Source organism: Cyprinodon tularosa, unplaced genomic scaffold (genome assembly GCF_016077235.1).
Source record: "Cyprinodon tularosa strain WSP-4 unplaced genomic scaffold, ASM1607723v1 ctg37, whole genome shotgun sequence".
NCBI classification, from domain to species: Eukaryota; Metazoa; Chordata; class Actinopteri; order Cyprinodontiformes; family Cyprinodontidae; genus Cyprinodon; species Cyprinodon tularosa.
In genome coordinates, this window is record NW_024039085.1 from 4,336,266 (window position 1) to 4,353,008 (window position 16,743).

The 16,743-nt window shown below is 38.5% G+C and overlaps 1 protein-coding gene across 2 annotated transcripts in view; it reads left to right on the plus strand.

Annotated features, from left to right (window-relative positions):
• psme4a (proteasome activator subunit 4a) overlaps nt 1-16,387 on the plus strand; it is a 29,937-nt gene extending 13,550 nt beyond the window's left edge. For both annotated transcript variants that reach the window (XM_038296371.1, XM_038296373.1), the window contains 33 exons: nt 556-654; nt 746-815; nt 916-983; nt 1,081-1,296; nt 1,645-1,802; nt 1,916-2,011; nt 2,206-2,261; nt 2,356-2,412; nt 2,493-2,548; nt 3,691-3,789; nt 3,924-3,986; nt 6,027-6,122; nt 6,299-6,430; nt 6,535-6,744; nt 7,888-8,024; nt 8,388-8,441; nt 8,525-8,654; nt 8,731-8,821; nt 8,911-9,064; nt 9,163-9,232; nt 9,314-9,439; nt 9,520-9,672; nt 10,616-10,720; nt 10,814-10,905; nt 11,878-12,009; nt 12,111-12,319; nt 12,445-12,530; nt 12,641-12,769; nt 13,318-13,473; nt 14,636-14,798; nt 14,898-15,031; nt 15,113-15,254; nt 15,398-16,387. In XM_038296371.1, the coding sequence (XP_038152299.1) occupies nt 556-654; nt 746-815; nt 916-983; nt 1,081-1,296; nt 1,645-1,802; nt 1,916-2,011; nt 2,206-2,261; nt 2,356-2,412; nt 2,493-2,548; nt 3,691-3,789; nt 3,924-3,986; nt 6,027-6,122; nt 6,299-6,430; nt 6,535-6,744; nt 7,888-8,024; nt 8,388-8,441; nt 8,525-8,654; nt 8,731-8,821; nt 8,911-9,064; nt 9,163-9,232; nt 9,314-9,439; nt 9,520-9,672; nt 10,616-10,720; nt 10,814-10,905; nt 11,878-12,009; nt 12,111-12,319; nt 12,445-12,530; nt 12,641-12,769; nt 13,318-13,473; nt 14,636-14,798; nt 14,898-15,031; nt 15,113-15,247 (3,732 nt within the window). In that variant the 3' untranslated portion in view covers nt 15,248-15,254; nt 15,398-16,387. The remainder of the gene's footprint in view (nt 1-555; nt 655-745; nt 816-915; nt 984-1,080; nt 1,297-1,644; nt 1,803-1,915; nt 2,012-2,205; nt 2,262-2,355; nt 2,413-2,492; nt 2,549-3,690; nt 3,790-3,923; nt 3,987-6,026; nt 6,123-6,298; nt 6,431-6,534; nt 6,745-7,887; nt 8,025-8,387; nt 8,442-8,524; nt 8,655-8,730; nt 8,822-8,910; nt 9,065-9,162; nt 9,233-9,313; nt 9,440-9,519; nt 9,673-10,615; nt 10,721-10,813; nt 10,906-11,877; nt 12,010-12,110; nt 12,320-12,444; nt 12,531-12,640; nt 12,770-13,317; nt 13,474-14,635; nt 14,799-14,897; nt 15,032-15,112; nt 15,255-15,397) is intronic.
• Nucleotides 16,388-16,743: the final 356 nt, after the last annotated feature.

A 16,743-nucleotide genomic window follows, 5' to 3' on the forward strand; every position in this document is an offset into this window, starting at 1 on the left:
TCTACAGGAATTTCAGCAGCTTGGTCTGTGCTGTTGCAGTATCATTTTAGGAAGTTCATTTCCTAAAAGCTCTGTGCAACTTAAAACATTTTATATTTGTTAAAGTCTATGCTAAGATTAAAAATCAGCCTCCAGGTGTCATTTTTCTCATGCATTTATTGCTCCTCCCGACCAGATTGTTATTTGTGGAGTATCTCCTGCAGCTTGAGTCATCATCATCATCTTGGCACAACAAGATTATAATGGTTCCTGTTTTATATTATATTCAGATGTCAGCTGTAGTTGAATCAATTGATAGTGCCTTATTTTTACCTGCTTACATCTAGAATGATTCAGTCACGTCTTTTTATTTTTCCTTCTTTCTTTGGCCTCAGCTTTCATAGATATTAGAGATATTGTTCAGGACACAATATCTTCTTCAAAATTTAAATATAAAATCAGTTTGAATAAAATGTCAACATTCCTAAAAATTTCTTAAATATAAAGCCCAGTATTCTTTATGAATGTAAGTTCTTGTGCTGTGCTTAAACTTAAATCCCCCCTCTTTATTTACAGGTGGCTTTGGAAAAGGTTTTCAATTTTGCTACCACCAACATCTTTGAGACGCGTGTAGCAGGAAGAATGGTGGCTGACATGTGTCGAGCTGCTGCCAAGGTAGGTTTTACTGATTAACTCCCTCCGTGTAGCAAAAGCATCTTTACTTGGGTTGATTCCTCATAAAGAGCTTCTTCATTTCTGCTTTCAGTGTCACCCTGCAGAGTCGCTCAAGTTGTTTGTGCCACACTGCTGCAACGCCATAAACCAGATAGCTGCCAGTAAGTCCATAAAATACACTGACAGGGTGTAAAGATAACAGTACCTTTTATTTCTCCATTAGTTCCATGTTGTTTGACTGATCAGTCTTTTTTTAAACAGATGAGGAAGTGTTGAATGAGGAAGAACTTGATAAGGAGCTTTTATGGAATCTCCAGCTGCTTTCTGAAGTAAATTAACTCACTTAACTCCACATTTCACTTTTTATTTAAAATGCTTTGTTGCAACAGTTGTTCTTTTTTCCATTTATCCCCAAACAAACTTCAGGTAACTCGTGTGGACGGTGACAAGCTCATCCCCTACCGCTCTGACCTGGTCCAGATTTTGCAGCTGACTCTTCACCTCAAGTGTAAACAGGGATATATACTGGCCTGTAACCTGTTGCACCACATCCTTCGCTCCACTGCCCTCATCTACCCCACAGAGTACTGTAGCATCCCGGGAGGCTTCCACCAGCCTGTCTCTGACTACCTCCCCATCAAGGTATTTTTGTTTAGTTGCTACAAATGTGGTTAGCTTTATAAACATAGTACCACAATATTCACTTAAATGGTACAATTTGAAAGGTATCCCTTTTTTAAGTGTTCAAATGTTTCTATCATGGTTAGATCACATTTCTTTGCTCGCTTGATAATCAAATTTCTGTCTCTTCTATAATTGTTTTAGGAGTGATGCAAATATTTCTTCTCTGTTTGTATATAAATAGCATGTTTATATATACTGAAAGGGCTTTCTTGGAAAAAATCTCTCAGGAGTGTTTCCATAGACACTACAGGCTACTCAGAAAGAGGAATTGTAAAATTTTGACAAAATGCTTTTTGGTCCCTGTAGGACTGGGGTCGCCCTGGAGATTTATGGAATTTGGATATCCGGTGGCACGTCCCCAGTGTTGAAGAGATTTCCTTGGCTTTTTATTTGCTGGACCTTCTTCTTCAGCCTGAACTTCAGCGCTTGCAGAGATTTTCAAAAGGAGAACAGGAGATGAGCAGGTGAAAAACACTCGGTCTGGTTGTGTTCTCCATTGTTTTTTTTGTGTAAATGAAGTAAATGTACGATATGTTGTCACAATAAACAGGCATGTTAATGTTGATGTGTTTTCCAGAGATGACGTCCTACAAAGCCTCACCATTGTTCAGCACTGCCTCCTGGGAGCAGGAAGTCTGATGCCTCCACTGAAAGGAGAGCCCATCTCTGACCTGTGAGCTCTCATTTTTTTTTTTTTTTAAATAAACGTTTTACAAAGAAAAATATCTTAATTTCAAAATTAGTTTTAATCAAATGTCTTAACTTGAGCATTTGCTTCCATCTCAAAGTGTGAAACTTCACCTTTCTCTCTCAAGTTAATTTCTAAAATGATTAATTAATAATTGAAAATCTTTTTATTTCTCCCAGAGTTCACAGCATGGTGAATCTGGATGAGACTATCCTTTACACAGGAATGGATTATGGTATGTCACTGTCTCACAAAGACTACAGGACAGATTTTCCAAATGAAATGGTTTACTGTTCAATTCTCATCCCGCCTATTCTTTTTATTTGTAGATGACACAAGAGAGAACTACAGAGATGCTATTTGTAATGTGATGAGAAAACTGCTGCGTAAGTATTTATCTTTCTTGTATTTTACTAAAGCTGTTCTAGGAAACCTGTTGTATTTTAAGTTGTTTATTTCTCTACAGATCACATTCTGGAGCACTCTGAAGATGACACAAAGTCTCTTTTCTCCATCATCAAGGTTGGCAGAAAGTCAAATTAATCATCAGAAAAAAGACTGAAGTATTGGCTAAAGACACAGTCGTGGCTTTTTTAAAATGAGAAAAATAGCTAAAACAGAATGGACCTGAAATCTGATCAGGATGTAATTACAGAGACATTAACATCATAAAGGTCTGTGTAACTTAATAATAAATACACCACCTTCTCCTTTCATTTCTTGTTCTGAAGGTATATTACCCGAAGAATACTATGACAAAAAGCCTGGGTGTTCTGATATTTTTTGTCAATGATGGTTCTGGAGGATTAGTCAAAACAGATTGTATTACCACTGATACTTTCACACTGGTGATTTATAGGGTACAGACTTTTCCATGACCCAGTTAGTTTCCCCGCATATTGCATAGCTGTTAAATAAAGATGTGTACATATCCAAAATGCATCCTTATCAAACTGTTGGGCAATGGTAAAATAGTACATCATGTCTATAAGGGATTCCTTCATTCATGTTGTTGACCAGCCATCAGAGACTCCAGCTGCTGCTCAATCCACCATATTTGATCTCTGATTTTCACTCTAGATATGCTATCCTTCTAAAAGTCAATTTATTTACTTTCAATTGACCTCTTCCACTATATGATCCAAATATGTGTCTTGATTACATCCGAATATTGTTGTTCTTTCAGGTTTTTACTTATTGGATGTATTTTAGGGCTGGAAAATAATATTTATTTTTATTCAGTAACAGCGATATAACATTTTCCAAATGTCGACATAAATTGCAGTCTATAATTACAACATTTGACACAAATTGACAATTGAATGTAGTTTGATGTGTTTTGTTTATTTAAAGTATATATTTCTAAAATGTTATAATAGAGGAGTTTTATACACATGACAAAATATAGGTCCTACGTTTGGGCAGGCAGCTGTTGCGGGCATTCTTAGTATTTTTGAGGGTTTTATTTTGTTTATATTCACATCAAAATTATATTGTCTCAATTTAAATAAAGAATATATTGGGATATACGTCTTGGCCGTATTGTCCAACTCTAGTGTATTTTGTCTTTGACTAAATTTAAGTCCTATTTTCTATCTTAAGTATAGTTTTTTTTTATGCACAGGTCTGCTGTACTAACTGATTATTATTTTGATGCTTTTCAGATCATCAGTGATCTTTTGCACTTTAAAGGTTCTCACAAGCACGAGTTTGACTCTCGCTGGAAGAGCTTCAACCTTGTAAAGAAATCTATGGAAAACAGAGTGAGTCTAGTTTTAGCTTCTGTGTTTCATGTCCTACTGCTAGATTAGAGGAGGATTCACTGCAGAATACAATATTTAGAGTCATTATACACATTGACTGATTTGAAATGAATAACATCTTGTTTCATATGCAGCTTTTTGGTAGAAAACAGCACATCAGAGCTCTGCTCATCGACAGAGTCATGCTCCAGCATGAGGTAAGGCTAAAGGAAAGTGTTACAGCTGTAAATACAATCCTGGTTAGCATCTTGTGATGATACTTTTCCAAACTCATTTATGAGGCACTGGTCCTCATATTTTCTGTATCTGTAGATTCCGCTATCTTTCTGATACCAGAGCTCCGTTTGCTTTAATTCTTCCATCTTACTGTTGATTTTTTTTAAATGATAATAATAATACATTTTATTTGAAAGCGCCTTATCACAACACCCAAGGACACTGTACAGGCAGATAAAAACATTAAAAACAGGAAGCTAAAAAGTACAAGCATAAAGATGCCACAGAAAACAAAACAGCAGGAAGTAAAATAAAACCAAAGGAAGAAAAGGAAGAGAACAATATTGAAGTGATGCGTAAGAACTAGATGGGATAAGACTGTCTGAACAGGAAAGTTTTGAGTCTGGATTTGAAAAGAGGGAAGGAGTCCAGAGTACGGAGATCCGGAGGGAGGTAGTTCCAGAGGTGGGGAGCAGAGCGACTAAATGCCCGGTTCCCCATTGTGACCAGACGGGCCGAGGGAACGGAGAGCTGGAAGGAGTGGGAGGATCTTAGGGAGCGGATGGGGGTTTTAACGTGAAGGAGATCTGAGATGTAAGATGGAGCCAAGCTGTGGAGGGCCTTGAATGTAGTTAGGAGGAGTTTGAAGATGATTCTTTGTTTGATGGGGAGCCAGTGGAGTTGTTGCAGGATGGGAGTGATATGATGAGAAATGGGGGTCCGAGTGATCAGGCGTGCTGCAGAGTTTTGGAGGAGCTGTAGTTTCTGGAGGGACTTGTTTGGAAGGCCAAAAAGAAGTGAGTTACAGTAATTGATGCGTGAAGTGATGAGACTGTGAACAAGAATGGCGGTAGTTTGGGGAGTGAGGGAGGGACGGAGACGAGAGATGTTACGCAGATGGAAGTAGGCAGACCGGGTGATGTTGTTAATGTGGGACTGGAAGGAGAGGGTGCTGTCTAGGATGACACCCAGACTCTTAACCTGAGGGGTGGGGAGGACAGTTGAATCATTAAAGATGCCATCATAAACTCCTCTCTGTAACCAATTAGGATATGTATAAATGTACATGTGTATATCCCAAAAAGGCAACTTGATATTAGTATAAGGTCTAAAAAGGATGTCATAAATATAGTAAACTGTGTTAACAGGACAAATTCCATCCTGAAAACAAAGTAGTAAATTTAAAGTTTCAACTTCAGCCCATTAAGTGCAAAAGGTTTCTGCTGCTCAAAAGATTTTTTAACAAGCTTTGGTGGTGCAGTGGTTGGTGCGCACGACACATGTACGGAGGCCTTACTCCTCGACGTGGCCGACCTGTGGTCATTTGTTGCATGTCTCCCCCCTTTCTCATACCCCCTTTCCTGTCAGCCTACTGTCAAAAAAACGAGCCACTAGTGCTGTTAAAAAAACATAACATTTATGACCTAACTTAGATTTATCATACAAACCGACTGCATTTTTCCTTTCTGGTCGGGCCCATTTTTCCCCGATACCCCACTTTGTTCAATATTTGGGCAGATATAAATATTCATATTGGACTGGTGCATCTCTGCTATTTATTATATTATATATGTATACAATTTCTGATATAGTTCTTCAATTTTTGACACTTCTTGGCCTTCATATATATTGCAGTCTTTTCAAAAGGAGGTGTTTTGATTTTTTTTTTAAATCAGGGACTCTTGAATTATAAATAAAATGTTAATTTTCAAACTGTATTTGAACAAAGCAAAACATCCAGTCCTATTAAGCGGTTTTTGGTATACTTTCTGAATCATGTTGCTGTCTGGTTGCAAAAACAATTAAATGTTTCCAACTAAAAGCAGCTTTTAATTGAATGTTTAAAATTTGATGTCATAATAAAACCACTGTCCAGAAATGCCTCATTATGTCATGACCTTACCTCTGATATAGACACCTTCTAGCAACATACAGTAGGATTGTTTTTCTAAGAAGGTTTCATCTACATTTTGTTTTCATTTCTCAGCACTGTTTGAGTATTAAAGTATTTATCTTTGTAGCTGAGGAAACTGACAGTGGAAGGATGTCAGTATAGGACCACTCATCAGGAGCTGATGAAAGACCTGCTCCGGCTTTCCACAAGCACATACAGTCAGGTTGGTCTTATTGGGCTCTTTTTATTCACCAACTATTACATTTTCTATGTAACAAGGCCTTGTCCTTGTGAGTTGTTTTTTTTTTTTTTTTTTTTTTTTGAATACGTTTCATTGAATTTGTTTTTATCATACTCTTTAAGAACAGGAGATAAATTCTGTCTTTTAATGCTTTTCAGATACGCAGCAGAGCTCAAAGCGTGTTGTTCACAGCACTGGGAACCTACAACTTCTGCTGCAGGGACCTGATCCCACACGTCCTCGAGTTTCTCAACCCGGACAACAGCCGTGTCACTCAGCAGCAGTTCAAAGTATGTCCTTTTCTTCTCTATTGCACTAAAGTTCCCAAACAAGTGTGTCCCTGGTATATGTTTGAAAATTAATCAAATCTGATTGTAAAAATGATGTCTTCCAGGGTGCATTGTACTGTCTGCTTGGGAATCACAGCGGAGTGTGTCTGGCTAATCTGCATGACTGGGATTGCATTGCTCTCACCTGGCCTGGTATTGTACGTTCTGGCCTCAGCTCAGCCATGTCTCTGGAAAAGCCTTCCATCGTGAGGCTTTTTGATGACCTTGCAGACAAAATCCATCGGCAGTATGAGACTATCGGCATTGACTTCTCTGTAAGTTCCTACTGATTACTATTATAACCTTTCCAATTTCCAAATCATTTGCCATTAAAACATTTTGATATTAATTGTTGAGATTTATGAGGCTCTAAATTAATTGTGACTCTAATAATTTCTTGTTCATATCTAGATCATTACTCTCAACCTTTATAACTTACTCTTTCCTCCTTGGTTCATTGATGTTGCTTGTTTAAAGTCTTCCAATGCCTAAATGTTAGGAAAAAATGTAGATGTTAGAAAAAAGATGATTATGTTTTTTTTAATAAAGCATCTCACAGTTAATGTTGGATTTTAGTTTGAAAAAAAAACCTATTAATGTATTTTGAAGCATCTTAAACCAATGGGTTTATTTTGAAGCACATGATTGATACTGGAAATGGTTCAATTTAAGTCTTCAACAGTGGAGTTCAGTAATCTTGTAGTGCTGCTTGCTGCAATTACTGATCTAAAAAACGATAGGATTTCTGTAAAAATATTTTTTTTTTGTGTGCGCGTTGGAAAAAAAACACCATGCCATAGAGCTTTGTGAAAAAATTACATAACTGCGTAAACGGTGCGTCTCATTAGACAGCACTGCAGAGCATCCACCTCTGTAACCCTGCACCAATCAAACCTTCTGCTTTCTTTGGAAGCTTTCTTTATAAAGTCAATATGATACAATTTGAAACATGTTGATCAGATAGTTTTATCATGGTTCATTTTTTATAGTATCTCATCACTGGACCATTTAAGCAGATGGTAGACCTGCACAAATATAAAGGACTGCTGGGATGAATACATGATCTTACGTGTCAGACATTCGTGGAGTCTATATTTATTTAGTGGCTGAAATGCTAACTCTCATGCCGGATAGTTGGGACATATAGTTTAATGTCTGGAAACAAAAGAGGAAAAGTTCTTCATATGAATATTGTAATGGTAAATGGGTCGTCAAGCTATATTTTTTTAGCTAAGGCTGAAACATTACTACAGGTGGAAGGAATTTGAGAATCTTTAGCATTTCTGTAGCCGGCACTATTACCCATTATGTGGCATGGTAAAGGCTTTTTGGCTGTGCTGTGTGGTCCATCACTCCTTTCTTTAAAGTAGTCTGTTTGAAAGAATATCATTGACATTACCTTTATTTTGTCCCCTTAGATACCAGAGGAGTGTTGTGCTGTGGCCAAACTACTGATGACTATGGGAAATCCTTCCCCGGCCGAGGCTGTGCCCTCTGAGGAGCAAGCAGAGGAGGGTCTTAAACGACAGAAGCTGAAAAACGCTGAAGCTGTTGAGTAAGTTTTAAATTCAATTTACAGCTTCGTCCCTCTCTCTATCCTTCCTGTCACTTCCAATGTCTCATTTATCAAAATGGCTAACTAAATTTTCACTCGTTAACTACATCCGTACTGAATAGTAGTGCTACTGTTAAGAATGCTCACATTAATTGGCTCCCTGCATTACCTGATCATTAAAATGTGTTTTTTTTTTTTGCTTTCTTACTGACTAATTAAGCTGACAATCAGCTGGTTTTGATCCCCAGTCACTTTCTCTTGGATCTCAAACTCCGTTCCAAATCAGCAAGTTTTTTTAAACTGTTGATGAAGCAATTTTTTGCTAAGCTGGGAGGCTAATTTTCCTTTGTATTTTTTTTCCAGGAAATACAAAGGCCTCATTGGGGATCTGATAGACTCCCTCAGCAACAGAAACCTGTAGGTTGTTGTAATCTACTTCTGAGAAATTCCTCTCCATTTCCTCATTCCTGCCATTAACCATTTTCCATTTATTGCTGTAGGCCTTGGAAGTTTGAGCACATTTCTATTGGCTTTCTGTCATTGTTGCTGCGAGATGACCAACAGCTCCCACCTGCAGCTGTTACTTTCTTTGTGAAAAGTCTCAACCATGATTCCCTCTACGTCCGAAAGGTGGGACACATCCCCGAGAAGGCCCCTAGAAATTGTGCTCATTGGTATCTTGTAAAACATTTGTATTTTTCATTAGGTGGCAATATCAGCTGTGGCTGGAATCATGAAGCAAATAAAAAGACCACATAAGAAAGTCCCAGTCAGCCCAAGTGAGCTTTCTAAGAGCTGTAAGTTTGTTTTGTCTAGTTTTCTTATGTATATTTTATAAATCTTGTTTTGAATGCAGCTTGGAGTAAAGTCATCTGTTTATTTTTAGGTGAGACGACGGAGCTTAGTAAGATTGTAGCAGGAGACCGTCCAGACAACCATTGGCTCCAGTATAACAGCAGCAACCTTCCACAGACACAGGAAGAGTGGGAACAGTGTGTTTTTGTGGAAAAGACTCACTGGGGATACTACTGCTGGCCAAGGTTCCCATTTAAATGTCTTAGTTCTCCCTTCTGTTTTGTTATTTTATTCATTTATTTAGCATTTCAGTCTTTATATTCACTCCTTTTTTGGTCTGTAGAAAAATTATGATCTATGCACCTAAAGAGGAGCAGCCCACACAGAATCTGAGCAAAACAGAAATGACTGAGGTTTGTGCATTAACACATGGTTCATTTAGGGATGATATTGGTGTTGTTAAGTAAAATAAATTTTTATTCCCCTTTCTCCAGCGGGAACTGATCATCTTTGATCATTTCACTGACCCAGTGTTCATCAACCAGTTCATTGAGTTTCTCTCTCTTGAGGATCGTAAGGGAAAAGACAAGTTCAGCCCTCGCAGATTCTGTTTGTTCAAGGTGAGATCCGACTCAAAGAGAAGGGATACACATCAAAACATATAACTCAGAAGCTAATTGTCCTCGCTTAACCTTTCCAGGGATTGTTCCGGAACTTTGGGGATGCCTTTCTGCCAGTGTTGCAGCCGCACATGGAACGCCTGGTGTCAGACTCACATGAGAGCAAGCAGCGTTGTGTTGCTGAGATCATCTCAGGATTGATAAGAGGCTGCAAACACTGGAGCTTTTCAAAGGTATCTGTCAAACAACTTCAGTAGCTTAATATTTCTGATCTGTTTTATTCTTCTTGGCCAACTATAATCCATCCATCATCATCTGCCACTCAGCTGAGGTCAGATTGTGAGAATAAGTAGATTATATAGCACACTTGGAAGTTCTGGGTGTGTCACCAGACCTCCTGCCAGTGGGATGTGCAACCACAGCATCCAAAGACAGGTGTGGCCATCAGTTTCCCAAACCTCTTTAGCAGTCATACAGATGAGCAGCCTCTCTACTCGGACCTCAGGGGTTCTAGAGCTCTTCACCTTAACAGTAAGGTTGAGTTCAGCCACCTTACAGAGGAAGCTCATTTCAGACACTTGTATTCAGCATCACAATCTTAGTCACGATCTAATTCTGTTGACACATTGATGAGGATCAGAATGTAGACAGACCAGTAAACTGAGTATTTTTTTAAAGTAGTGTCTTTGAAAGATTATTGGCTCAGTTCTGCAGAGCAGAGCTCATCTCTTTCCATCATGGCATTACTCATGAGCAAAAAACCTCATTACTTTAGAACCTTTGAGCCAGGTGTAGGCCGACCAAACCCCGAGGAAGGAAACCTTGCATTTCTGGTTATTAATCTTGATAGATGCTTCACTCTCTGCTCTAAACTCAACTAAATCATCTGCATAAAGAAAATACTTTAATGTTTATAAAGCAGACACCATCTTCTCAATCAATACACATAGAGATCCTGTTCATGTAGCACAAAAAAAATTAATGATAAGGGACAACCCTAAAGGAGTCCAGCCTGCACTGGGAGCAAGCTCTGTGTGTTTTAAGAAAACACACCAATTCAAATGTTTACAAAATCCTCAAAAGACTTTTTGAATATTTTATAGGTGTGCAATTAAATGTGGGACCATTCAACTGTGTTTTCCTTGCATTTCTTAAACAATAAAATTCTATTGGCAGGTTGAGAGCCTTTGGGATCTGTTGTGTCCTTTGCTTCGCACTGCTTTGTCAAACATCACAATAGAAACCTATGCAGACTGGGGTACCTGCATCGCCACAGCCTGTGTAAGAATTTTTTAATCAAAACATCATTGTTCTTCCATCATGCCATCACTAATTGTACTCAACTTGGTTGTTTGTTTGTTTTTTGGCTCTCAGGAGAGCAGAGACCCACGTAAGCTTCATCGGCTGTTCGAGATGCTCATGGAATCTCCCGTCAATGGAGAAGGAGGCTCTTTTGTAGATGCCTGGTAAGCACAAAGATTTCAGCTGTGAAAACTAAACTGTCACAGGTTGATATATGATGTGCCTCTCCAGGCACAAAAACATTACAACACAAACAACACTGACCCACAAATAAATCAAACATAATTAAATATAACCCTCCCCCAGCCTAAAATCCATCCACTCAATTAACAATTCAGTTTTGACAAATCAAAGTCTTTAACAAGTCATAAAAAGGTCAGTTGACAAGTTAAGTTTGCTTTTCTTTTTTCATCACAGTTAAAACCAGTGTGATATGTAAATGCATATTATAAGCGAGGGGAATTTTGCGCTCAAATATAAAACAATTATAGTTATTTGTCTCCAAAAAGCTTGAAGCTCTTCACCCTATCACACAAGTGTCCTCTCTTCGTTACCACATTTTATACAGCCATTAAGAATATAGTTCTACTGGTTTGATATGTGTCCTAAATTACTGCGTGTACACCAGTCATTTGAAGCTTGAATTTACTGTTTTTAGGCTAGAAAACAGGGAGTTATTCCATTTCTCTGTGGAGATGTCCAGGATTGATGGCACCACACGCATTTAAAAGTATTTATAAATATAAAGATTATAAAGAATATAAAATGTAAATCTTTGTAGATAGGATGTACTCAGGAGGACAACGCTGAAGATATGCCACATTGATGTAAAGTGTTCCCTGTCCTTTTTGTATCAGTTAAAATTTAATTTTCTCTTACAATACATTGTCGTGCAGCCATTAATCTCTGAAGGAGAAAATACACCAGACCATAATTAATTGATTTTATTTTTGTGTGTGTGAAAAACAGCAGGTTAACATATATCCTTGATCAAGAAACTGAACTCTAGATTGCCCCCTACTGGTTCCCTGTAGTAAATAGTATTGACAAAATGTCCTGCTTGAATACTGCTGTCTTTAATATCTGGAATTTCTGAGCCAGAAAAAATTACTATGGACGTTTTTCTGTCTCTCTAGTCGTCTCTATGTGCTGCAAGGAGGTCTAGCCCAGCAGGAGTGGCGTGTACCTGAGCTTTTGCACAGATTGCTTCAGTATCTGGAGCCCAAACTCACACAAGTGTACAAGAATGTACGAGAACGCATCGGAAGGTGAGGATTTTTTTAATTCCTCTTTTGCTCTATTCATTCATAGTGGAAAAAAAATGATTGATACGCTAATCTCATCTTATCTCATTTTGCTTTCCTTCCAGCGTGCTGACATACATCTTCATGATCGATGTCAACTTGCCTTTCACACAGCCAACCACCTCCCCACGCATCTCAGATTTCACCGAGCGAATCCTGGTGAAGCTTAAACCGCTCACAGAGGGTGACGAGGAAATCCAGAACCACGTCATTGAGGAGAATGAAGTGGGGGAGCAGGATGAGAGAACTCAAGCAATAAAGTTACTAAAAACGGGTATGTTTATCCATCTCCTCAACATTAGGATCTAATAACAACCTAAAAACGATTTAATTATGAGAGAAATCATCATTCAGAGCTGGTTGGCTGTATTTAAATCTATCCGTCTTTCATTACAACAGTGCTAAAGTGGTTGATTGCAAGTGCTGGTCGCTCTTTCACCACGGCCGTCCCAGAACAACTACAGCTGCTTCCTCTCCTCTTCAAGGTAGAAAAATACTTTTGACCATTATGTCATCACCCAACTTTGAGCTTATCCTCATAAACATTTGCAGCGGAGATAGATCTGTCTTTCAGTCTCTCTGTTAATGTCTCCAGATTGCTCCAGTTGAAAATGATGACAGTTACGATGAGCTGAAGAGGGATGCAAAGACGTGTCTGTCTCTAATGTCTCAGGGACTCCTCTACACTGATCAGATCCCCATGGTCCTTAATGTTCTGAAAGAGGTAAGTCTTCTAGAGGCCAAAACTGTTGTTCTACATTTATAAGTAAAGGCTCAGGATTTTTAAAGTAAAGCTTTGCTATTGAATTTTAGGCATTTAGCATGCTGTAAGCAGCAGATCTCTGCAGGAGATCTCCATTAGGTATGAATCAGAGTAAGAAATAGCCAGAGGAAAAAACAGGAACAAATCAGTTTTAAAACATTTCAATCTCAAAATGTTGAGCTGTAACCAAGCAATAGCACACCAGACTCCAGTCATCTCATCAAGTCATCATGTTCAGATTGGACTCACTTGATGAGATGACTGTAGTCTGGTGTGCTATTGCTTGGTTGGAAAGAAGACCTGCAGCCACACGGCCCTTTCTGGAACCAGTTTGACACCTGTGTTATAAGGTAATATAAACACATGATTAAATGTACCATTGATTTTCTCACAATCAAAGAACGATTACCATGACCTTAACCGTCCATCAGTCCTGGGCAGCCATTGTTCCTCTTGTCAATCAAAGACCTCATTTAGCATACTAATGTCTGTCTGTTGTTGTGTTGCAGATTGCTGGTAGCAGCTCTTGGCATGCCCGCTACACGGTGCTCACATACCTCCAAATCATGGTTTTTTATAACCTGTTCACATTCATGAGCGATCACAGAGCAGTGAAAGATGTGCGCGGCCTGGTGATAAAACTGCTGGAGGACGAGCAGCTTGAGGTGAGAAACAAAAACCTTCAATTTCAAAAATTAAAAACAATCGAAAAGTCGTATAGAGAACGTGTTGACCTCGATCTCGTTTAAGTAGCTACAAAAGGAAAAATAAAGATACCTTCTGATTTATAAAAATCATCACCCTGGCTTAATGCTCATTTATGCTAGCAGGTGCATGCAGTGTCTTTCAGCTTTACTGTAGTGATTCAGCATTCTGCTCCTGGCTCTTTGCTCACCCTCCCCACTCCTCCTGTTTCTATGGAAACCAGTGGCTGCAGTAATCTGTTGCTATGGGGATAATGTTCAATTTGATGGAGGACAAGAGGGAGAGGCAAAGGAACAGACAAAGAATGTGTGTCTGTCAGGTGGGCACAGTCTATTTTATTTGACCTTATAAATTAACCTATGCCTTGCCTGAGGTCTAAAGCACACCTTTGACAGTAAGGTCACCTCAATGCTAAGATTACAGCAGACGTTTATTTTCCATATTGTTTTTATTTAATTTGTGTTAAAAGGATCATTTAGCCTGAATAACTCGAGTTTCTAAACTAGTGGCCATCTCTTGCCGATGGCACAGAATGTAAATTATCAAACTTTTTCCGACTATGCTGCAAGAAATTTCTGGACGTCAGTAACCCATTTGCATTAGTTGTACAATTCAGTTGAAACTCTTATAGATACAATTACTCAGTTAAAGTATTTATTTCTCTTTTCATTATTGTAAATCACTTATAACGAAAACCTCAAACCAAGTTTCTCGACTGCTGGACTGGTCAGCAGTGTTCCTCATGGATGTATAAGTCACAGCGTATAAAATATGACAAATTCTTAGAGTGAATTTTGCATCTTAAATTTTATGGTTTGATCATAAACATTAACAGGAAAAAGGACATGAAATACAACACTTGGTTTGAAATAATCTTTATAAGAATTTAACCTTTTGAATGTATTGGAATTAACATTTAATTTGGTTATACACTACAATGCACCTCTAAGGCACAAAGAGTAAATAAGACTCTGGGATGATGATGACAGTGCTATCAGATACTGCCCGTTAAATCCTTTCCTTTAGCAGATATATTCTTTGTGGTCTGCGCTGAACCAAAGTGGTTTGTTTATAGCAGTACACATAAACTTCCTGTTCCTTTTATCTTCATTTGTATCCTAGGTAAGAGAAATGGCTGCCACCACTCTCAGTGGCTTCCTACAGTGCAACTTCCTGTCCATGGACGCCCCCATGCAGGCCCATTTCGAGGCTCTCTGCAAGACACGTTTGCCTAAGAAGAGGAAAAGAGAGCTTGGCTCTGTTGTAGATACCATTCCGTCAGCTGGTAAAGAGTTCACCAGTTTAGATGTTTGGAAATGAACTACTGAAATCTGTTCCATCATCATGCACGTGGCATACAGTTGATTTTGGGATATCTTTTTAGACCTTGTGCGCCGCCATGCAGGCGTTCTCGGTTTGAGTGCTTGCATTCTCTCCAGCCCATATGATGTTCCCACCTGGATGCCCCAGCTACTGATGGACCTCAGTGCCCACCTCAATGATACCCAACCCATTGAAGTATGTCTTTTTTCTATTGATGATCAGTCCTTATGACCAGAAAATAACCACAGATTCTTCTTCTGTTCTATATTTTTTCAGATGACTGTGAAGAAAACTCTTTCAAACTTTAGAAGGACTCATCATGACAACTGGCAGCAACACAAGCAGCAGTTCACAGATGATCAGTTGTTGGTCCTCACTGACCTGCTGGTCTCCCCCTGTTACTATGCCTAAAAACCTGGTGAGCACTTTAATGTTTTAGATTGGTTTAAATAATCTCAAAATGTCCTTGCAAAGAAATCAAAGAAAATGTTTCTGTTGCTCTTTGCAATCATTTAAAAGCTACTTAAATCTCTCTTACAGTTTGTGTTTTTTTCTGTTTAGTATGACCCCAGACTACACAAACACCAGCTTCCCCTGGAGAGGAGTCCATGGTTCCTGAATGATTTAAGAAGATACATTTTCACAGAGACACATGGAATCTGCATTGCAGCCCTCAGAGGGATTCAAATCTTGTGTATTTATGTATTTAGCACCTTTACATTTCTTCTATACTTAATATTTAAGGATCAATCGTGACAGGAAGAAATGACCTGCAGTTTGTAACATAACTGTACAGATATTTTTTTTCTCTTTCTGGCTTGTGTTTCCCGCATGTAACTGGGCATGCCTGCGTGTGTGTTTAATGGATGCTTGAAGACATCTGCTAGTATGACATACATTTCTCAGGATTTTATCCCAAATATCCACTCTGAGCCGACACAATGTCCAGTGTGGGCTGCAGTCTTTACTATCTTCAGACCATGATGTGTTTGGTACAAGCCACAGAGATTGAACAATGAATCAGTGCTCTCTTGAACTTGCTACATGCAATGTTTGTTTGGTTGTTCAAACTATGAGTATCATGGTACAGAGAATATGCACAAACTGTTTATTTACTTTTTTTTTTTTGAATGAAGTTTTATTTTTTTTCCTTCATCTGAAAACATTTAGCTGGCTGAGTTGTTCGCCTATTTTCATTTCAAGGGAGAGAGCAAGCTCCCCACTGCTGCTCTGTGTGATGCGTTTGCTGTGAGGACCCGACTGTAGTGGGATCACTGTGTTATGAGTCTGCAAGAGAAAAATAGCCAAGTTTGCCTGTCCATAGATGGACCATTTCCCACAAATATATTTGACATTTTCTAAAAATCTATTGATCAAATCAATCTACCTTTGTTTTTGTCTGTTCTGTTTTTCCTTTTGACTTTATATTGTCAAAACATCAAAGCATTTAGTACCTCACAAATAGCGTAGTGCCAAAACTGCAGTGATTTCTTTTTTTTTTCCTGCTTTTTTTTAGACTCTGGAATAATAATAAACTGTTTTTAACAAAAATAGCATTTGTGACATTTTTCTTTGACATTCTACAATAAGGTACACCAGAATCTAGTTATGCTATTCTCCGTTGACTTTAAAAGTATTTGTATCTATTCACAGTAACTCAAAGACAGCGTTAATGGTTTTAGAAATAGGTGCACATACTACTGATACTGGCGCTGCATGTCTAAAGTTATTTGAAAGGTGAAGCTGTATAAATTAAATCAGATACAGAACTGCTAATAACAAAGAAGTTCATAGTTTACTCGGGTACATTTAGTGGTTTGGATTCTGTTAATGGTTTGTTATGCTCAGTAATATTGATTCTTTTGGCAGTGTAGGTCAGTACCACTCCCCGCTAGCTAAAAAATCGC